Raw genomic sequence first — 23,490 nt, forward strand, 5'->3', positions numbered from 1 at the left:
GCATTGTGTGAAGTGCATGAAATTGGAGGTTTCGATGAATCTAGATGCAATAGATAATACGTAGTTATAAGAAGTCATTTTTACAGGATTAAGATTTGGTGATCTGAACGGTGTTAGTCTCAGTTCATCTTCTGGAAAGCAACTCTAACACGTAAACATCTGATATGGAATATGTCTTATATTTGGGTTTCTTCTTGGCGTGAAAGCAATTTCACACGTACCTTTCCCAACTCTAAGCTCTAAGGAGTGTTTTGGAACCGAGGTTGCCTGAATCTGTAAACTGTACCACTTCAACTGTAGACATACTGCAGTGGACTAGTCCCTTTGCGATAGGCACTGTATGTTATTAACTATGCTTTGAAGCTGTTGCCGTGATCTATCTGCTATGGTAATAGCTGACAGTTTGAAGAGGGAACCTAAACAAAAATCTTCAAACCTCTACCTCCTCCCATGTTCTTAACTGAATTGCAGATCCAGTGTCATTGTGTTGATGTCTTAAGCTTCATGTAGTTTGAGGAGGCTGAGACAGACTCAAGATTATTAAGTAATGAAGCGTCTGTATAATTGCAGAACATTCACTATTCTGTATTTCCAGCTGCGGAAGTGAATTAACTACTTCTTGTAGCCACTTGAAGAGTGTAGCAGAATTAGTTCAACTGAATGAAATTGTTTCTTCAGTAGGAGGTGTTCTGTCAATAAATTTCTAAACAAGGAACTTCAGAGTAGTAAGGCATTCGTTTAGTTTGAAACCAGCAACCAGTAGTAGGAGGAGAGTGTTTTAGCTGTAGGTCGGGGGCATAATGACACAGGGGGGTTCTTTCTGGTTTGTTTTTTGTATATGTGGATTTCTGAAAGGGAAACTTAGAACTGTCCTCTCTAATTCTGTAATATCTGTAAGTTTTCATTTTAGAATGTTCCACGTGGCGCAGTCCTGCTTAGTTCCTGTAATTCGTGCTCTTTCCATTCAAAGTCATGCTTTTTCTTGGACTTGTGACTGGAAATTAGGGGCATTAACTTTTCTATTAAGGAGCCAATAATACTAAATAATTCCTTAGAAGATTCTGAAACTTTAGACTGCAAGGTCTTTCTTAATAGCCACATATAATTGTGGTTAGTTTGTAGACTTTTGTGACTTAGAATGGGAACACAGAACAGGTTTGGAATGTATTAAACAGACTTTACTTTTCCACTCCAGAAATGAGCCTATGAATTTGTACACCCTTCCATGTATTCCTTTGTACTGTTGAGTATTTCAGGACGCAACCTAGTGCAGTAAATATCCAGGGCTTGCTCCTGCCAAATGCTTTGTTTTTCTTCCAGCTGTAATTCCACCTCCTCCCCTGTACTGGTTTGGCTTTCACCTTACTGCACAGTCACACAAATTCTAGATGCGGCACCAGAGCTGTTTGTGGGGCTGGGAAGCCAGGGAATAGAGTGGGGCACTCTTAATTTTAGCCTCTGCTAGCAAGATGTTGAATCATTCTCTTCCAGTTCTCCGTAACTAGATCCTAGGGACTAAAAGCTGGTAACAGCTTTCCTCTGTATTGTCTTCATTACTTGAGTAGCATACTGGTGTTTTTCTCAGTCTTTTGAGGCATTTGGTGATTCAGATCAGTCAATAGTAGAAGTGATAGTATTTAAAGTGAGACAGTTCATTCATGTCCTGTGCCTGTTCAGCATCCTCCGCCCTCATTGTTTGCCACAATTGGAATTTTTGATTATGGAAAGTAGTAGAGGAGATTAGTTGGCTTTCCGTAAGAAATATTTTAAGTATGGAAATAAACTACTGGAAAGGGGAAGAGGGTTAAGACATTCTAGCTGTCAGAAGTATATGTAACAAACTTGTATGTTAACTGCTCAGAGAGGTGGCACGATGTAAAGAGGCAGTATTTGTTCTTCAGGGCAGCTGAAGTCACAAACATTAAATAGTCATTAGACTGCTTCTTGCATCCTGCATTTAAAGGTTACTAAAATTTTCATTCATTTTAATGTTCATGTAAAAATGTTTTGGTTTGGGTTTTAAGTTTTTCTGTTTTATTCTTATTGAGGCTAAACTATTGAAGCTAGCATGAGGAAAAAACTTAATAGTGAGGTAGAATGTGGCTGCAGGAAAATACAGCAGGCTTGTGGATGGTTGAGTTTAGAATCATTTGATGTTTGTTTCACTTAGCTGGTATCAGGAATGCAACCTGCTGTGTCAACTGGGGCTAAATGTACCTCCAAAAAGTGGGAATATCTTTCTACAAAACAAAACAAAACTCTACAGTATCATTTTATTAAATAGGTATTCTCTAGAAAGTTGTATTTGTAACATTTCAGAGATTAAAAAGGACCATCTGCAGAAGTGGGAGTAATGCTTAAGCTAGTTTCACAGATAAGGAGAGTATGGCTCTGTATGTGAATGAATGTGTGTATTGTTCATGAGCAAATGAGCACATCTTTGGGACTATAAGCAGAAACACCATGATCAGCTGTGTGTGCTCCTAATGTATTTGGAATGGAATGGGTTTGTATAAATTGCTGTCACTCACTGCAGTGATCAAGAAGATTGGCCCTTACTCTCGCTCACCTCTAACATACTTGTGTTTTCGTTTTGACTCTGTGGTGGTGCAGACTGACTACAGGAGATAATTTGGCCTTTGTTGCAAAAACTCTGCATTTTCTCTCTTCTTTTAATGATTTTCAGATCTTCTTGTTTCATGTGTTCATATTTTAACTGTAATTTACCGCACCTTCTTCGTATGTAGTCTGGTAGGGATTTCTTTCATTTTCCCCATACTTTTGGGGGGAATGGGTGCGTATATGCTTTGATGTTGTCTAAGTTAGTATAAAACAGCTTTAACATATCTAGCAAGCACAAAAAGCTCATTTAAGAAGGATAAACCGTAAATGCTCATTACTTAGCAAGTTCTCTAACTGTGTAATATGTAGTCTGAATGATTTTGTGCTGGTGTGTATAAATTCAATGCAGCTAATAATGTAGGTAGAATATTCATATTTGAATAATGCATATCATTTGAATAATGAATAACGTTGAATACTTATTTTCCAAATCATTTTATTTATTGTAGGTTATTGGTACACCTCAGAGACCTTCAGCGCCAAATACTATCCTCGTAGGAAGTCCACATACACCTAACACACATTTTGTATCACAGAATCAGACTGCAGATTCTTCGCCATGGTCTGCTGGGTGAGCAGCGTAGAAGTTAAAAAGTATTAACTGTTCTAAAAGTGTTTGCTGTGACAGTGTTATGTACTCTTCAGGCTAGTATTGCAAGAGAGACAGTCTGTTTACCTTTCTATCAAGAACACTTCAACATTGAAGTGTCGTATACTAAAAGGAGGCATAGTCCATGAATACCCCCTCATTTGTCATAAAACCAACTAGAATATTTTCTGTAAACACTGATGAATATTCTCATGTTACTTACCATCAGAGAATTTAGCTCCTAAAAGGACACAGGAATTAATCTGCCTTGATTCGGGTTTTAATTTGTCATTTTTATTTCTCTGGTGTATTTCCAAAAAATGAAAAAATATTTCAGAATGAACAAATCTGTCCTAAAGTATCATTTAAAATAAGAATGTAGTTCTTACTGGGAAAAAAAGGTGTAATTTAATGCATTCCTTTGTGGTCTTCTCATGCAAGCTTGTTTTTAAAGAGCCTTTTGTTAAATATAGTTGCTTTAAAGTTAAATTTGTCATCAGTGTCTCATTACAGATAAATAGATTTTTGCTTCGGAATTATGCAATGAAATGAGGTGTACGGAAATGAGAGATTCCATTGCTGATACTGATTTGGTTTATATTTACATTTTTCTTCCAAGTTACATGGAACTTTTTTTTATTTAAAAGATGTGCAGAAAACTTTGTTATGCTTCTTGCATCTGTTGTAGCTTTGAAGCTTTTGTAACTTAACATTCTGCATGACTTCAAATGTGTGTTTTAGCAATAGCATAACATTTAGTGAGTTTGGCCAGTATCAGGCTTTGGCTGTTAAATGAGTATTGGATTTATGTAGAACAGTGCTCAATTAATCTTAATTTTTTTTGTGGACAAACTAGATGGGCTGTTTAAATTAAAAACAAACAATCAATCAACAAAACAAAAAAACCCGACACCCTGCAAATTTCCACCCCCCCAAACCACAGCATCATCTCCTGGGATTCACTTTTCATGGTTTAATATTTATCCCCCCTATCCCTTCTTGTCTCAAAAACTGGAAGATTTTATTTACTGACTTCAAGGAGTATCTGTTTTGTTAACTTATTACCTGCTACTGGAGCTAGCAAGAGTTGCGAGAAGGGTGAATTTGTAATGTGTTTCGGCATCAATATGTTAATATTGTTAATTATTGTAAATAGTAGGGGGGAAAAAACACACAAAAGTGTTGGGAATGGGTGAGAAGCAGAACAAAAGGGAAGGCTTGGATTTTGCAGCAGTGTGCCTGTATTTGAAAAAGAGAGATTAAATATTCCAAAGTTCAAATCTTCTTAAAATATATATTATACATATATTTAGGAAGCGGAACAAAAAAGGAGAGAAGAATGGCAAGGGTTTACGTCATTTCTCTATGAAGGTTTGTGAGAAGGTACAAAGAAAAGGAACCACCTCATACAATGAGGTGGCAGACGAGTTGGTTGCAGAATTCAGTACCACTGATAATCACATTTCACCAAATGAATCAGTAAGTATATGGGAGGTCAATTACATGTGAACTGAATGGGGGAAGAGAAATTTCTTTTGAGACTTTTGTATTTCTTTTCCTACTGCTAAATGAAACAGTTCAGACATTACCCAAGTTTACCCATTTACTGTAATGTTTTTATTTTCAAATATTTTTGTCACAGGTATGTTTTTGATTAATGCACTGTGTCTACAGCAGGCTTATGACCAGAAGAATATTAGACGACGTGTCTATGATGCCTTAAATGTCCTTATGGCCATGAACATTATCTCTAAGGAGAAGAAGGAAATCAAATGGATTGGTCTACCTACTAACTCGGCTCAGGAATGTCAGAATTTAGAGGTATGTGCACTAGGAAATTCATAGTGGCTTTGTGTTTGAGTTAGTGTTTACAGCTTTAATATGTTCTAATCGAATATGTGTATGGGATCTTCTGAAACAGCAAGGTAGAACAGTATAGTTCCGTTTGACTCTCTTCAGAATTTTATATGTATTTACAAAATACACATTTGAACTTCCAGATTGCTTAAATATATTTTCTCAAATTTTCTGTGCCCAAAATACAGCTCTGTTACAGCTTTTACAGTGTACATTAAATGGTTCTGAGTAGAGGTTAACCAAACTGAAAGATTAATGAGTATTTCCAACATTACAGTCACGGTGCTCAAGGCTTGGGAGTCTGCAGTTGCCAGACAAATAATATATTGATTGGTGTTGTGTATAAACTGTTACATATATGCATTGCTTCTTTGTTACTGCAGGTTATATGTATTTTTGACATTTTTCTTACATGAATATGAGACTTCCATGTGTTGGGTGAGAAGTAATGTTTTATACTGAAAAGTATTCATGGTTTCCAGAAGAAATTTTTTTTTTAGTATCTTGAGATTTGCGGGATAGTAAAGTTACTGAGACTTACTGAAGTCAATTAACTATATCAGAGTAGAATGAGAATTTATTCTTACTATATCTGCATTCCCTTCAGCAGGAATAAAGAAATCAGCGTAGAAGCTGAAAAATAGGGGGAAAAAACCCTTTTTGGAATCTATCTATGAGGGGCTAATTCTATTGAATTTTTTGTTTGATACTGATAATTGATTTTTCAGTTAGTACTGTAATTGCTATCTAGATGAAGCAAGTCTTGGATATCTAATCAATCCGAGTTTTATTTAAATAGTTATCATCCCGAATGAAAATCTTTAGTTGAGGTAAGAGAGTGATAATTTGAGCATAAGTAGTAGGCTGAGTACATAAGGGGAAGTGATTTGAAGATGACAGTACTGTGTGATTTTAAAAGTAGATTTCTTTGTATCTGTTTCACAAAGTGTGGTATTGCCAGTAATGTTGAAGCAAAAGAAAAAGTGTGGCTCATTTATTGGTTTGATGTCATGATTGGTAATGTCCTAAAGAAGAGTGTGGTAGTATTAGTACTGAAGTGAAAAAAAGCAGCTTGGAATGTTATAATGCACAGTGAAGGTTCATGCGTTTTAAATGGGAACAATGATCACTTCTAATACCAAAGTGAGAACTTGTTAATTGGATATCACAAGATATTGGATATCACAAGAGGAGGGAAGAGTTCTGTTAACCACTGAATGATTGAGCCACGAATGTAATACAGTCTTGAAAAGAGCAAAAATCTTAAGGTGTGTTAAGCTTCCTTGAGGAAATTGCAGGATTTCTCCCGTCATCATTAGTGCTTCATGGGTATCCTAGGTCCTCTTTCTGCAAGCTCTATTGTCTTTTGATGTAATAGTGACATTGCCTGACAAGTTTGGCAATAAGTTAATTTTCTATGAGTTTGTGGAGGCTAATGTTGAATTTGTGATTTTTTTGACAGAACAGCCTTTTTTTACTGTTCCATCTGATACTGCTTCATTTCCCCTCTAAATGGCTTCTAAGGGAACATAAAAGTTTGAGGACTTCCACATTGAGTAGGGGTTTAAGTCTTTTTAAAATTAATTATGCTTCGTGTGTCAATTAGAATATTAGATTTGGTAAAATATGTCCTCATAATACAGAAAGAGAGGGCGTGGGACAATTAATAACGTCTGTATCTCGAAGCAACATGGAAAGCTATATATGTGATAGGAAAATATCTCAGGTGAGTTATTTTTTGGGAGGAAGTGGTTATTTGGCCTATTTTCTAATGCTAAATAAGACCTGGTGCCTTTTTTTCCTTTTTTAATGTGATATAACATCATGCCTTTTTGAAGTTTTTTCAACCGTATACACTTCTGGTTTTGGTTTTGGTTTTTTTTTCACCAAAACCAGACAGTAAACTGTATTTATGTGAACTTTTAATTCCAGTTGTTTACTTGTTAGTTGCATATTTTAAGGACCTAAGAACAGAAGTTGATCTTCAGGCCAGTGGTCGGTCCCAGTATCTTGCCTGACGGTAGCGGTTATTGAGGATGGACTGTAAGATTAGAGGAAGTATTTAGTGATGTTTTCAACTGTAACTTGTGGTTCAGGCATAACGTGAGGCAGATAAAATATCCTTCTCTGTAATAGCCCTCAATTTTTCTTCCACAACTTTTTACTTTATGCAAAGTCTGTTTTTAACATTGAGTCTTTTGTGACAGTGTGTTTCAGGTGTATTAGGAGCTGCTTGTGAAATACCTTTTGTTTGGTTTTGAACATACTATATTTAGTTGATGCTCTCTAGTGGTTTGTTTTGGTTTGGTTTTTTGATTGGAGGTAATAGTGACCCAGTCATTCCTTGTTCACTTCAAGCTTCATATTGATGGTTTTACAGATATCTTCCATGTTCTCCCTCATTACTTTGTTCTCCTTTCTGTAAAGTTCTATTTTATTCATTATTCCCTTGTATGCAGTCTGTTCTATACCATTGATTATCCTGATTGCTCTTTTGTGTGGTCTCTTTGAATTATGAACAGTAGACCGATGGAATTTAATGTATGTGTTCTGGATTCATGCACCGATATAGTAATAATTTCTGTTTTGTTCTCTGTTCCTTGTGTAAGCAAATTTTTGGCTGCTGTGGCCTACTGAGCTTATGTTTTTATAGATACTGTAATTTAAGACAATTTGCATGATTGGGATTATATTTTGTCACACATACAACATTACTTTTACCGAAATTAATTTTGATTATGTAATCACTAAATGCCGCAGGACACTTCAAGCGTGCTTTGTGACGAGCTCCTTTTACTATGCCAGATAGCCTGGCAGTGTCTGCAGATTCTGTCACCTTGCCATTTGCCCCCTTATTCCAATCTTCTTTAATTTGATTATAGAAAAATATTATAGAAGATAAAAAAAGAAAGACAAATTATAATCTGTAAATTAAGTCCTTGTGGGAATCTACTGGTGAGCTTCCTCTGCTGGGAAGGCAGTTTATTTCCTACCAATTTGTCTCCCATCTTTTATGTTATTATTTAGTATCTATTTAATACTGTAAGTACTTAATATTTGGTTCATTTCCTTAAGTATCTTCTATGGATCTTTTCCACTACCTCCAATACCGCTAGACTTCAGGTGGATCTTTCTGGTCTACATGCTCTTTGCCTCCTTTGGAGAACTTGCATAGTTCATTAGTGCGTAACTTCTGTTTGCAAAGATGTTTTTGCCTCCGTGATACCTTGTACTTAATCTTCCAGTGTTATAGCTTTCCTCTTTGTTACAGTTTCTAGTAGTGCTGATGTGTGTCTTGATAGTTCTCGAAATTGCCTGCAGAACCTTAAATATTGTTGTCATATGTCCTAGCTCCAGTTCTGTGGTATAGAAATGATTTTAAGGGGAGAATATAAAATGGTATTTAAAACCAACAAACTAACCAATCCTTTCACTGTCTTAAGGTGGAGAAACAGAGAAGACTTGAAAGAATAAAGCAAAAACAGTCTCAACTACAAGAACTCATTCTACAGGTACAGTCAAGGTACTCTTGTCTATAGGGCAAGGTAACTTATATCTGTATTACTGTTTTTTTATCCTAGTCAAGGGTGGGAAACTTCTAAGCAACTTCTAGAGTTGAATTTCAGGATTGGGCACGCGCAGTTTTAATTTAGCACTGCAGTGTTTAGGCGGGATGATGCTGTTGGCCATTGCTGTTGGGGAAGGCAGTAACCTTCAATGAGTAGTGATGAATTCTTTTGCGCTTTCGGTTATGTTTAAACAGGACTTACGCTGACAAGATCTGTATTTCATACCGTACCCTCTGAATTTTCCAATTCAGTTCTTTTATTTAGAATGTTTTTCTGTGTTGAAAGTCCATGGATAAAGTTAGGTGACTGCAGAGGTCATTTGTCACAATGCTCTGTGTCTTGCCTTTCTTGAATGTTGCTGCCCCTGCTGTGTATGTGCCTTAACTGCTGTGAAACAATCACTGGACTTGTTCCCAGATTTCCCCCTAATATACTGTGGGAAGCAGTAGTCTTACCCCCTAAGTCCTTGTGCTGCTCTTTCATTGAAATGTATCCCTTAGTAGCTGCATCGCCTACACAGCAGGAATGAGAATGTCAGGGAGGGAGTGCAGAAAGTAAGTACGGACAGCTATGGGGCAGCCATTTCAACAGCTATCTGATTTTTTCAGCCTCTGTGTTAGCTTTGGATTTTGTTTTTAATTCCTCTTCATTTCATTTGATTGTATGACCAGAAAAATAATTTTTTTTAGTTTGATGCCTTACTATAAGATTTATAACTTGAATGTAACTGGAGATTTTAATTCTTATAATTGCTAATCTTTAAAATATGAAGATTTGATTGTGAAAAGCAGTTTGATAAGATATGAGAGTAAAGTCACTAATCTTAGTAAAGTAATTCAGAAACCTGATGTCAAATATTCAAATCCGAGATGTTGACTGCTTTTTAGGAGTTAGCGAAAATATAGTATTAATCATTCACCTGTTTTTGTGGAGCATAGAAACTAGCAGGGCATAGGAAATAGAGTGGAATTAGGATGCTATACGAAAATTCTTTTTTCTGGTCAAGTTCTGTCAAAGATCTGTTCTTAGCATGTGCATTTTTTTCTCTTAATTTTTACTCTCAGTACTGTCATTTGTGTCTCTTCTTGCATCTTAACATGCAGGAATATATGGTGAATGCTGTCTGTCCTTTTATGCTTTTACTTGCCACAACCATTGCCGGTATTCTTTATCTGAGGAGGTTTTTTTCATTAGCAGAATCTTGAATAACTCATGCTTCTATATCACTGTTCATCTTTCTAGCAAATTGCCTTCAAAAACCTCGTTCAGCGAAACCGTCAAGCAGAACAACAGGCAAATCGACCGCCGCCTTCCAATTCTGTCATCCATTTGCCATTTATCATTGTGAACACCAGCAAGAAAACAGTGATTGACTGCAGTATTTCAAATGACAAGTAAGTCAACATTGCTGTGTAGCTTTTGCTATAACTGTGAATTTTATGTCTATGCTAAAGTGTTAATCTAGATCTGTTAAAAATTAAGTACTTGTGCCTTTTGCAGATTGAAAACATACGTTTCAGGCAGGTAAAACTGTTGAATAGAAGCAGGATTTTATAGCACTTTTTAATAAAGATATTAATAGTGCTCAGATTTAATAACTCCTTTAAGACTTGCTATCTGGAGATATTAGAAGCAGAGTAAGGCAGCTCTGCTGAGAGATTTTATATCGTACTTTACCAAGGAGTATTTTCCTTTGACTTTATCATGGTGGAATACAGGCTAGCAGATTTGAAAATGGATTTAGCTTTCAGAACTGCTGTTTATAGAATCACAGAATGGTTTGGGTTGGAAGGGACCTTTTAAAGATCATCCAATTTCAAAGCCCCATCCAGCATGTCCTTGAACACTTCAGGGAAGGGGCATCCACAACTGCCTTGGGCAACCTGTTCCGGTGCCTCACCACCCTCATTGTGAAGAATTTCTTCCTAATATCTAATCTAAATCTTCCCTCCTCCAATTTAAAGACATTTGCCCCTTGTCCTATCACTACATGCCCTTGTAAATAAGTCCCTGCCCAGCTTTCTTGTAGACCCTCTTCAGGTACTGGAAGGCCACTGTAAGGTCTCCCTGGAGCTTTCTCTTCTCTGTTCTTTACTTTTGGTTCAAAAATCTTAAGTTTTTCATCTGCTAAATAAAAGCTGAGCGTAGCAGTGGTTTCTGTTAGCACTGTTAGGAAAAAAAAAAGTGCTTACTAGAAAAGCTTAAAAATATTTTTTAAAATTGTGCAATAGACATGAATGGAGTTAAGGAAAAAACTATCAAATGTGCAAAATGTTTAATTAAAACTCTGTTGAGCCTGGTAATGATTTACATAGTGTGTATAATAGCAGTTCTAGTCTCTTGCTACCAAATACCTAAATTTTGGAAAATTGATTGCTTAATGTGATGTGTCACTAACACTGGGTATTAAGCTTTTGAAACACTGCAGTTCCTGAAACTGGAAAGGTAGTCAATGTTATTGAAGCTAATTGAGATATTTTTCCTCCCCAGGTTTGAATATCTATTTAATTTTGACAATACTTTCGAAATTCATGATGATATAGAAGTCCTAAAACGAATGGGAATGGCTTGTGGGCTAGAATCTGGAAGCTGTTCAGCAGAGGACCTAAAAATTGCAAGGAGTTTGGTTCCGAAAGCTCTGGAACCATATGTGACAGGTTGGTTGCTCCAAGAAGAGTTGTTTTGTTTTCCCCCTTAGTATGGGACTCAAGGAAAAACATTAAAGTATCTAAGATCAGTTAATTTCCACTGATTCTTGGCCAAGAAGTTTGCAAATACATATGCTTCTTAGAGTAACTTAGAGAACAAATAACAGAGATAAATTGAGAATGAGGGGCTGTTACTCTGCCCAGAGCTGTTTTACATTGCACCACACAAGTTGATCTATGCAGTGTGTAATTTTTTTTAAGAGGACATTATTTATAGGTGATTCACCTGCAAAGGGAAAAGTGCAGACATGGTTATGGCTTCATTTTATGTTGTCTAGTCGTTTCCATTATGTAAGAATACTGAAGACATCTGACTTGCTTACTTCAAAATAAAATGGTTTTTAACAGACTTTGCAATTTCACTGTTACACTAACTTTTTGTTTTTAACTGCAATATTTTGGCTATAGTAAACAATATATTTTGTTGTTTTGCTTGCAAGAGTCCTTTTCTGGACGTTAATTCAGTGGAAATGTTCAATGCTTTTAGATGAGCATGTTTTGAAATATTCTTGAAATATGTATTGTTCATTTATTACAGAAATGGCTCAGGGATCAATCAGCAGTGTATATGTCACATCTTCAGGTTCTGCATCAAATGGCACAAGATTTTCAACCAGGTGAGTTGAAATTACCAGTTGGTAATGAGTCCGAGATTAAATACTTCATAAAACTAGTTCTGTTCTTATTAAATATGGTGCAGGTGTATGTTGTAAGTTTATTCCCAGGCACTGTTTTTTCTTGAGTAGTGGGAGTTCTTTCCAGTGTCATTAAAGAAATCTTTTTGCATATAGTGGAAAAGAAATTTATTAGACTGGTATTAATCGTGAATGTATTATTTTTTTGTTGAGTGTTGATTTTGTGACAAGAAAACAGATACATCGCTAAAGATAAGGTTCAGGCAAGATTTTCCCTTTGTCATTAGTGTCTAACTTAAAATATGCTGGTCTTTGGGTTTTAAACAGCATCAGTAGCTGGCAGAGTGATAAACCGTAACTTTTATGGAGAGATGGTAGATGCGTGTAATTTCTGAACTTAACTCTGATTTTTGTCTTGCTATATAAAACACTTCTGTAGTCACTACTCACTAGCTTTTTGCTGTGGGATAAAACAAAAGATGCCCTTCTCTGGGCTCTGCAAAGTTGTAGAATGAGTTAAATATCATTGAAATGTTTAATGTTGTTAACAAATACTCAAATGGAGCAAGGTGATAAGCTCAAGAAATTATCTGCAAAGGTGTACATTTTCTACCAGTTGTTTCTGTTGTGTCCCGAAACTTAGCCTTATCCGAAAAATCAGTTAAATTTCTGTTGTACGTGTCAGATAACTAATCCAATCCTGACTGTTTTAAACTAGAATGGCTTGGGTTGGAAGGGATCTTCAAAGATGATCTAGTCCACTCTTCCACCTTGGGCAAGGGTGTCTTTCATTAGATCAGGTTGCTCAAAGCTCCATCCAACCTGATCTTGAAACACTTCTGGTGGTGGGGCATCCATAGCTTCTCTGGGCAACCTATTCTAGTGTCTTCCTGCTGTCTGCGATATTGTCTGTCCCTAATCACTTCCCTATCTTTCATATACTTCAACATCACTTCCAGGAGAATATGTTCCATGATTTCAGTGGGCACTGAGTTAAGGCTGGAGAGGAGAAGGATGAGTTCTGGGTTATTTTGACTCTTTTCACAACAGTGGCTTTTATGTCAGAATCAGTGGCATATTCTGCCTTGTAATTTATTTGGGAAATTGCTATGCTGTTGAACTTCTTAAGGAAGTCTTAAATATTAGGACATTTCTCAGCCGTTTGTGTTTTAAAGGAAAAATCCTGTATTGATAGGATTTCTTTAGGCAAACAGAAATACAGCTTTATTCTTGTTCTTTGGAGATAGTCTTCTGCCTGCTTTTCCTCACACATACACTTTCTGTCAGAGTTGGAAGGAGATCCTTCTAATGATATAGTATCTAGTTTACTTTATTTAAAACACTAACGCAATTACTTTTTTAAAGCGTTTATTTTTTGGGAAAAAAAAACCCAAACAAAAACATTTGGTAGATGAGACTTATCTGAATGCAAAGCCAAAAAAAAAAGGAAATAACTTGCAGAGGAAACAGTTAAGCTCGGGGATGTGTAGGAACAGCGGTGTTGAGGAGTGTGGTTTATGTTCCAGCCCATTCCTGCTGCCCAGAAAAGTGTGGGGAATTCTGCATGCTCCATGCTAGCCGTCTGAAGCTTCAGTGAGAGTACTGCCAAAATATCTTTAGGGAAGCAGAGCTGACATGGTACATAAAATTCTCTTTTCACTGAAGCTCATTCTGTGATAATGAGTGTTGTGTTAGTGAAAAAGAGCCCATGTGGTTTTTTTAAGACTCTGAAATTTGAATAGGCCACTAATAGCCAGAGGCCAGTGGAAAACCAGAGGCTGATATGGTTCTTTATCTCAGTGAGAAGCACAAGAACTCTAACCCCTCCAATTTCTTAGGAGGTTGGAAAAGAGGAGTGACAAATTATGCTTAAGTGTAGTACATATACAAATATTCGTGGCAATACGGAACTACAAAATGTGTAGCTTTCCTGGTACCAAAAATTGCTACCAAGGCAAACAAAGGCTGTAAATTTATTTTGCAAACTCTAAAGACAGTCTGCAGAAGACTGAAGATGCTGCTACCAATGCCTTCATCCCGGTTTCTTTGTCTTACTGAGTTTATGATAAAGTCCAATTCCATTTTTACCCAGAAGATGGGAGACAGCTTTTTGGGTTTGCATTTTCAAAGTTCACAGGAGCACAAGAAAAATCTCCATTTTTGTTCCCTTATTTTTAAGACTGCTTCTGCAGATAATTATGGAGAACCTTTTATAAGTTAAGTAACTACAGCTAGACAGATACCTCTTTATCTTCCTTTTGAAAAAGTGTGCAGAACAGCAGAAACTTTGAAGTGTCTTACGGGATATTTTTTTGAACTTCTAGGATATGTCCTTGCAATTTCATTTTGTGTAATGATAGACTTTCAAAGCACTGATGTAGCTCCATACAACAATGATTATGTGCATAAACTGGATCAAAAATTACTAGCATACATCTTTTTGAAAGCAGTTTTTTAATGATGAATGCATTTCAAGTTGGAGATGCTTTTTCTTAATTTTTAGAGAAAAATTTTATCAAACATTTGTGGCGAAGTTTAATAGTTTGTCAAACTGTTGAGAAGGCTCTATTGAAATAAAATACAGTTAATTAATCTATATGTGTATTTTGGTGGAAAAAGAACACATTCAAGTAAAAATCTGCTTGCTGATCCAGGAGGTGGATTTTCATTGTTAGGGATACTCAGAGGGGAGAAAGTCTGGGATGTCGAAAAGGTTTTTGGTTTGTGGGTTATTTGGTTTTTTTTTTAATATAAAAGAAAAGCATAATGAGAAGAAATGAAAGTTAAAACCACATGTAGCAATGATAGTTTGCCATGTAATAACGAGGAAATAAGGAACTATTAATTCTTCCATTTTTCTGAGTCTTTGAATCAAGATTAGTGGTTCTGAAAGACATGATTCACTTGTTGCAAGCGTCCAGTGTTTCATAAAAATATTAAAGGTCTTGGATAGCTGTGTAGCTTTAACACTAAATATTTTTAAGAAGAAGCCTGGAAAGCGTAAATGTAAGGTGCCTGTGAAAGGATTCCATTTTTATATAAACCATAAAGGAAGAAGTGTAATAAAAAGCATTTCAAAATTACATTAATTGTTCCTGCTTTTGAGAAACAACCTAGACATATGCTAACAAATTCTGAAGCAGCAGCAGCAGATTCAGTAAAGTAATGAAGTAGATACATGGTTATTTTTAAGACCACAAGTAACTGGGAAAATTCATTAAGCAATGCTAACTTTTTTTTTTCAGTGACTTTTCCAATGGTGGAGATGGGATGTTGGCTACAAGTTCCAATGGATCACAGTACAGTGGCTCCAGAGTTGAAACACCAGTTTCTTACGTTGGGGATGATGATGATGACGACGATGATTTTAATGAAAATGATGATGACGACTGATGCTCATTGCTTGTAGACTATTTTTTGTTAAAATTCAGCAAGCTTCAGGAATAAATTGTTCTAGGGAGAAGTGTCTCAAATTACTTTGCCCCGTCCCTCAAGGAGAATATTGGTAAGCAGTTCTGAGTTTAGAAATTGCACCTGTGATAAGCAAACAAGGATTGTTTTATGTAGGATATTTTTAATTGTGGTGTGGATGTGTGTTTTTGATACCAGTGTGTTAATGCAGAGCCTTTATCTACTCTTGTTTTAGGGTTTTTTGGTTTGTTGGTTGTTTTTTGTTTTTGTTTTTTTTTTTAACTTGAAGGAAAATGGATTTTGCCCCGTATGTTCTTGCGAAGTTTGCTAAAGAAAATGTAGACACATCGTTGAGAAATAAAATGCTATCCTTCTGTGGAAAATGAATACACTGAATGGCAATTTATTTGGAGTGTATTTTGATTATGCCACTTTTGGAGGGATAGTGAGCTAATGTAGTAGTGTTTTTTTGTTAATCTTGCAGTGTCCAAAGAACCAAACAAGAAAGATACGTCCTACTTTTTTACATGTTAAATTCCAGAAACATTGTTGTGAACTTATTTTCCCTTAAATTATATCTAACATTATGATTCCATCAAGTTTATATACTTTTCGCTGTATGTTGGGACATATGAAATTCAAAGTTTTTGGCAAATGTTTACTGCCAGTTGGTGCAGCTATATAAAATGTCTTGAAGGTTTGGAATGATTTATTGCTTATGGTAAAATTTGCCTGATTTCTTACAGGCAGACTTTGGAATCTTTTTATTATATAGTTGTTTACATACTTATAAGTCTATCATATAAAGACATGTACTGAAACAAATGTTTGTATTTGTTTCATAAGCATCTTCCTGTAATCTATTATAAAGTTGAAATTAAATATAGAGAATGTTTTAAGTTTTTTAACTCAAAATTTGTCAATCATTTTTAATAGTTCATTTTTATAAAAGGAATTTCAGGGCAGGTGGTAGTCTTTTTAAATTTATTCACAAACAATTAACTGCACAAATACTGTCAGCTGCCTATTCTAAGACAGTAGTCTTTTTATTGAAACACAAATAAACTTTTCTGTAATATTTTATGGATTATAAAGAGACTATAATTGTTTGACTTGTTTAACCTTGGCACTGTTAGTTTTTATTAATAAAACGCGCATGGGCATTTTTAACAAGCTCTGTGGTTTTTCTAATTTTAGGATTATTTTAGAACATTTCACTTCCTCTCGTTACAAGACCTAGAATTAACTGTCTCAGGATACTGCATCTGCATTACAGAGGGCCCAGATTTTTTGCTTTGGTTTAGTAATTTGCCTGTATAGCTCTTGGTAACTTACAATACAAAAAGCAGTTACCCTGTATAATCCCATCTTTTGTATCTTCTTTTGCTCCTTGGAGTGTCAGGCCAATCTTAGTACTTCAGTCCAGTTTCTCTGTTCAAAATCCTGAGCTTACCGTCCTGACTTTTCATCCGATATTCCTCAAGCCTGGCTTTCCATCCCCATGTCCTCAAAACAAGTCTTCATCTACTTTCCATATGCTTCCAACTTAAACCTTTTTGTTAGATCACATATTTTGCTCTCACGTAAAAACAGAGATTACTGAACTGGCTTAGTTACTCTGCAGTCTGCTGTCAGTCAGGATTTCTTGCTTCCCCAAACTCCGGAGAGTCACTGCAGAGACAACTTACAGTCTAATAACTGTTGTGTCTGTGGTAGGGGTCCTGTATTCACTTAAACTCTGTGGTAAATCTGAAATGCTACATGTTTTTTCTCTGAGAGGTAATGCCTTGACAAATCTGTGGTTAAGGGTACTTGCTGAGAGCAGCTGAGAAGCAGTGACCATTTTCTAACTGTATCAAACCTTGTTGTAGTGTGAGTAACCAAAGAAAATCACTTTATTTTATGGGCTTGGGAAAAGACATTTGGGGGGGCTAATGCAATGCTTTACTTCTTGGTGAAGATGTCATTCTCTGCAGTGCTAATGCTAGTAGAAAGGTTCTTGTTGCTGCTGAGTTGACAGATTCAAATTGCGTGTGCTGTTGAATGGCAGTTCAAACTGCGGAGCCTGGCAATAGTTATTAAGAAACTCTTGACAGTCTGAGGGGGTTATTCCAGTTTTTCTTTATGTTCTAAATCTCCAGTGTATAATCTAAGACTGAATAGCAAAGAGTGAGTGCAGGGATGTTATGTAAGGAAGGCGGAAAGCATCTGACAGTTTCCCTTTGGTTCTTACCAATGGAATAGACCTCAGATGAGAAAATGAAGGTGGCAGTGAAAGTGGCATCTCAAAAGACCTTGCTCGGCTTGGGTTTTGTTGCTAGTGAATCTCTTAAAGGGAATTTGAGAGTTAGAGCAAGCAGCATTGGAGTGGTCTGGGGAAATGAATACCTTTGTTTTAGCAGAGTTTTCTCCTAAGTGCGGCACTCAATAAGAAGAGAAAGTCTACGGACCTGTTAATTATTTGCTAGATCATTGGCAGTTGCTTGGTTGAGTAGAGGGACTTGAAGTAGTAAGTGGAGGGAACCAGAAAAGAAAGAACAGGTTGAAACTTAAGACCTATACAGAGGGGCATAAAAAGACAAGAAGGTGTAAGCTGGGAAGAAATAATAAAACAAGAGAAGACTAGTCAGACTGCAAAACAGACTACTACTAGAAATTTAATTGGGGGGGGGAAACAGGAAATGCATAGAAATACATAGAATAAATGTAATAATTACAGGCCTGGCATGAAGGGACCTGGAAAGTGGGAGATGGCTTTAAACTGTGTGAATCTGATCACTGGAAAGGGAGGTACCGTGTACTACTGTAACTCTTTTTATTTGTCAGCCCTCCTTTGCGATCTGAAGAAGAGGAACAGTTGCAAAGCACGTGTGTACATATCTCTGAAATGGTCCTGCAGATAAATCCTAGGAACAATGTGCATCTTTTATTGTTTTTCTGAAGTGAGCTTTGAAAGACTGCCTCTCTCTTTTGACGCATGTAACAAATTCAGAAGGATTTCTTGAATTGTTTGTTTCAAAAGTGAACTGTTTTGCTTGTAGGAATTTACTTGAACTAAAGAAAAGTAAATATGACCTTGGAATTTTTTTTTGTTGATCTTTCTTCAAGGAAGGGCAGCTGTCGCAGAGAGGAAAATTAAATGGGGCTGATAGTGTACCAACCCTTGAAAATGACCATTTAGCAAGTTATTCATGGAAGGAGGTTAACTGTCACAAGATAAATATCTTCAATTTTTTTTCAGTGGATACATGGGTTGTGGAAATCTTTTAATTAATGGGAAATCTGAAAATTGGGTTCTACTTTAATGTAAAAAGAATGAAAGTGGGGAAAATAATTGATATAATTCTGCTGGAATGATCATCAGTAGAAGGGAAAGTATATACATTGTTTTTCCCAGTTAGTGCATTATTTCCTGTGGGGATTTCATTTCTCTTTTCTGCTTATGAGAAGTAGGCTATTTGTCTTTACTATTACATTTAGTTAACAGCTTTGAGCCCTGTTCAGATCTGTCTGCTTCCAAAAATAAGATTATCACGTGCACTTTATTGTTGAAGCCTTGCTTTACCTTAATTGTCATTCAAGGTTTTCTTTGGTCTCTTGTTCTTCCTTGTGCTTCCATGGGCTCAGAAGGGTTACCAAGGTGCTCAAGGGGCTGGAGCAGTTGCTATATGAGGAGAAGCTGGGACAGTGGGGATGTTCACCCTGAACAAGAGGTGTCTTCAAGAGACCCAACAGTAGCCTTCCAGTACTGTAAGAAAGCTGTTGCAAAGTAGTGCATGGTGGGAGGATGAGAACAACACACTCGAGCTGAAATGAGCATTTCCAGCTGGATTTAAGGAAGAACGTAGCATGGTTCAAGCTGTGGTACGTGTTGCCCAGAGGGGCTGTGCTAGCTCCATCATTAGGGTTTTCAAGACCAAATAGGATAAAAGCCCTGAGCAATGTAGTGTGACCTCATGGCTGACGGTGCTTTGAACAGGAATTGGACTAGAGGTGACCTGAAGTGCCTTTCAGCCTTCCTGTAAAAGAGGAAAAGAGCAATAAACACAGTAGAAAATAGCCTATGTCAGTGTCATGAACAGACTAACAAGTGGGTCATCTGGCTTGCCTGTGTACCAAAAACTCAGCAGGAAAAGAATGGACACTCGCCTTCAGAAGCTGTTAAAGATTACCTTTTCCACTATAGGAGTTTGGTAGCTAGACGAGCGGGTAGAAGTGAGGATTGTCTTCCTTTAGGATGAGGTTTTTAGGAAGCAGAAATACACGTGATGCTGAGAGCAAAATGAAGAAGGACAACAACTGACAATGCACAGATGTTTCCTACTTCCAACATTTGGTTACTCTGCTAATTCTCATCTGACTTGATGATATCCACCACCTAGCTGTGTCTGCCTATCACAACTGGAGAGCTGCTCTCCCCAGAGACATTCAAAGTAAGTCAGCACCAACCAGTGAAGCATTAACCAGAGAAAGTAATGATTGTTGATTCACACACAGCTTCGCTGTGATGAGGACAGTGTGTCCTGGTGTGGCAGAGAATGAAGAAGAGAGACTGGTGTTAATCAAAAATCACCAATGTAATACCTTGACAAGTATCTTTATTTGTTCTTCTTCTGTTTGTCAAATTTTTGGATGTTCTGCTCAGATTGAAATCCAAACTTGGGCTCAAAGATTTGGTCATCTTTTAACCACATCATTGTGTACACATCATGGTATCAAGCTGTAAATATTGCAATGATAGTAGCCCTAACCTATCAGGAGGGCCAGGCAGAGCACAATGGAAAGTTTCTGCATTGTAGCACATTAAAGGACAGCAAAGTTGCAGACTTCGGGCAAGGTTCATGTTCTTTTATCATGTAAGCTTGAGAGAATTTGTTGAAGCAGAACATTAAGCACATACTTAAAGTTTAACTCTCTTGAAACAGAAAACCCAGGTACCTGATGTTAGGCAGCGAGTGGATCTCTAAATTTCTGATGCTGATTTTTAATGAACCTTGACATAGTGAGTAAATTCTGATAGACCAAAATAATGCTGGAGTGCCAGTTTTGAAAGTGATGTGTGGAAGTCATGTGGTCTAAGACAGCTGGAGGTCAGCCCTGAATCTCATTAGAAAAACAATGAGAAGACTGGAAAGTTAATTACTAATGACAAAAGACGGAATAGGTCCTATCAAATGCATATGGGAGGATATAAAAATTTTTTAGCTGATGAAGGAAGCATCTTTAAGCTTTTTCTGTTTTGTTGCACTCTGATTTTTAATACTTATTTTACAATATCAACAGATTGTATGTTAAAGGGCTATAGGAACTGTTTACTGCCGAATCAAAAATAGGGTTTGTGGCATTATCTCTATCTGAACAACTGCGTTGCGTGAGATTGTATTTCTGTTTTAACGCTTTCTTCTATAACCCAGAAGAAAACAAGATGTAAAAAAAATTATGATACTGGTTAGAAAAGAAGTAAGCAATGAAAAAGGCTGATTAATGTGGATTGCTTGGCAAGCAGGGCATGTCTCAAAAATTTTACAGTTCAACTACATATTTCAAACAAAGAATTCTAGTTAACACTTACAGGAGGTAAGATTATAAGCTGAAAATGTGAATGGGTATCGAGGGTGAAAACTGGACATAGGTCTCCTCCTATGTAGTCTTTAAAGGAACTAGCTAATCTGATGTTAGATGTATAGCTAAAACTGATCATGTGATTAATAACGTGATTTTACATCTGAATACATAAAACAAGACCAATAGTTTGCAGATATGTATTTGGTAGCATCATAATTTTAAAAGGGTGTTGGAAAAATTGGGAAAGACTCAGAAAAACAGCCCTTTCCCCAGTTACTTGATACCAAGGGTCAAGATCTTTCCGTCAGAGGTTTAAGGAACTCTAGTTTGATTTATAAGAAAGAAATATGAGGTACTACTGGATTTCCATCAGATCACACAAAAATATACCATTTTAAAAGGCTTATCAATATAGGACAGAAAGGTGACATGAGAAAGGCCTGGAACTTGGAATCAGAATAATTGAAATTAGTTACGTAGTTGATACAGTTTTCCCCAGGGTTTATCACGCTATCTTGATTGAAATGGTAGCATTCCTACCTTGGTAACAGTGGAACTACACTTAAATATACACAGTAATGGTGATGCAAAAGTGTTTCTCGAGAATTCAGTTCTTTCTCATTTTAGAGCAAGTGAGGGAGATGTAGTGGAAGCCTAAAATGGCAATTCTCAGCCCAATTTCTACTTTTAACTTAGTGAGCAGTGCCATGTATCAGAATGATATCAAGAAAAATAAATTGAAAGAAGAGAAAAGCGGACAGATTGGTCCTCAGTGAGAGAGAGTTTTTCAAATTAAATAGAGGAAAAGGACACCTGTCCTTTCCTGTGCATTTTTATTTTATGTTAAATAAAATAATCTTTTTTGAGCTTGAACTTCTGTCTTAAAGAAATCAACCTTGTAAAGAGAGTATATGTGTGAAGCATAATATATTTTCTGCAAACATTATTGATGCAGCTGTTACTCTCCATCCAATTACAGAAAGTAGCACAAGGTTCGACAGCTTTATTTGCGGCAGAATCAATCACTGCCTGACTTTTATTACAGGTAAGAGATTAAAACCGTTAAATGAAATGATGAGAGGAATTCCCAAGTGCAATAGCAATGACATCACGTGAGACCATTAAGCAAAGACTTAATAACTAATATATAGTACTTAGCAATTTTGAAAGGTAGAGAGCAAACATTTTGAACTTGCTATTAGTCAAGTAACAAAAATCCTATAGGCATCAAGGAGGGAGCTTGTATTCAGTGTTTTTCTGCACTTTGGTAATTATGCATCATTTTTAATAACAAACATTAGGACTTTACACTTAAATTATTTGCTTTACCAGCCATATGAATATTCATACGAATAGATGGAGTTGTTGAGAGGGTAGATCTCACAGCATCTGATGCGTTTCTGTTCTCTGCACTGATCTTCAAGAGGGAATTCTAACACCTTTAATGAATAAGCCTGGAAACTAAAATTTATTGAATATAAAAAATCATGGAGTCATTGATATTTCATAGCATGTTATTGTCTTCCTTCTTCCTCTTCTCCCAGCTAACTCCTCTGTCACACACACCTGCCTGCCCCATCCACTGCTCCAGGGACATGGGCTAACTGTCTCTTCTGTCAGGTGGCTGAGCTGATCAACGTGTCACTGAACTCGGGAATTTGTTTTGACTTGTATTTTGTTCTTAAATACACTGCTTCAGTGTCCTAACCAAGAGCCCATGTAGCCTGACAGTTTTTTTCAGATTTATATTGTTTGTTCTAATCAATTATCTCGAATGTTGCAAATGAATTTAAGTATAGTACATATATATGTTCTTGCATATGTGTATACGTCTGTCTCAAGGAACTGGAGACTTGCGATGAGAGCATTTAAACGACTGATAAATGAGACCAGTTTTAAACTTAAAATTACTAAATTAATTAACATCACATTGTGCTAATGGTTAGTTCTTGCATGTTATTAATCATTATCCCTTCGTATATCAAACTGTTGTCATGTACTCTAGATGGCGCTGCTGGCACTGATGGCCGAGGTCCTCAGTAGTCTCCAAGGTGAAGGCGATCAGGCTGGAGAGCTCTTCCACCAGAAGCAGCATCTGTCTTCATTTCTGCCTGTCACCATTGGTGGTTTATGCATCCTGCCTCCCACTACCCTCTGCCTAAAGGGGGATTTCAACTGTTCCTTATCTTGGTTTTGCTTTTGCCAATCACCCTCTTGTGCCTTGGGCAGGATGTACTGCCCATTTTCCTTCCCCTGTGCTTATTTTGGTCTTTATCTTGTAACTTCTGTCACTTGCATGTCTCCAAATGTGACTGTGCAAGCCTGTCTTTGTTGCTTGGGTGGTTGCATTGCTCACTACGTGAAATGCTCACTCATAGTGTTGGGCTGTGCCATCACAGTGTTGCGAAACACTTGCATGCAGTTTCCGTGCTTATATTTGGATTCCAGGCAAGCTAATATTAATGATACCCAGATTAATACACTTAGAGCTGTCACAGTGCTTTTCTACTTTTGCTACACTAGCCACAAAACTT

At 36.7% G+C, this 23,490-nt stretch overlaps 1 protein-coding gene across 3 annotated transcripts in view; it reads left to right on the forward strand.

Moving 5' to 3' along the window:
* Positions 1 to 16,572, forward strand: part of TFDP1 (transcription factor Dp-1) — a 45,390-nt gene extending 28,818 nt beyond the window's left edge. For 2 of the 3 annotated variants that reach the window (XM_054055293.1, XM_054055282.1), the window contains exons 5-12: positions 3,072 to 3,193; positions 4,525 to 4,690; positions 4,886 to 5,032; positions 8,512 to 8,580; positions 9,880 to 10,031; positions 11,128 to 11,294; positions 11,884 to 11,962; positions 15,226 to 16,571. In XM_054055293.1, the coding sequence (XP_053911268.1) occupies positions 3,072 to 3,193; positions 4,525 to 4,690; positions 4,886 to 5,032; positions 8,512 to 8,580; positions 9,880 to 10,031; positions 11,128 to 11,294; positions 11,884 to 11,962; positions 15,226 to 15,373 (1,050 nt within the window). In that variant the 3' untranslated portion in view covers positions 15,374 to 16,571. Of the gene's footprint in view, positions 1 to 3,071; positions 3,194 to 4,524; positions 4,691 to 4,885; positions 5,033 to 8,511; positions 8,581 to 9,879; positions 10,032 to 11,127; positions 11,295 to 11,883; positions 11,963 to 15,225 lie in introns of all 3 variants that reach the window. The other variant, XM_054055299.1, reaches the window with a different exon arrangement.
* The last annotated feature ends 6,918 nt before the right edge of the window (positions 16,573 to 23,490 follow it).

Source organism: Cuculus canorus, chromosome 1 (genome assembly GCF_017976375.1).
Source record: "Cuculus canorus isolate bCucCan1 chromosome 1, bCucCan1.pri, whole genome shotgun sequence".
Classification (NCBI taxonomy): domain Eukaryota; kingdom Metazoa; phylum Chordata; class Aves; order Cuculiformes; family Cuculidae; genus Cuculus; species Cuculus canorus.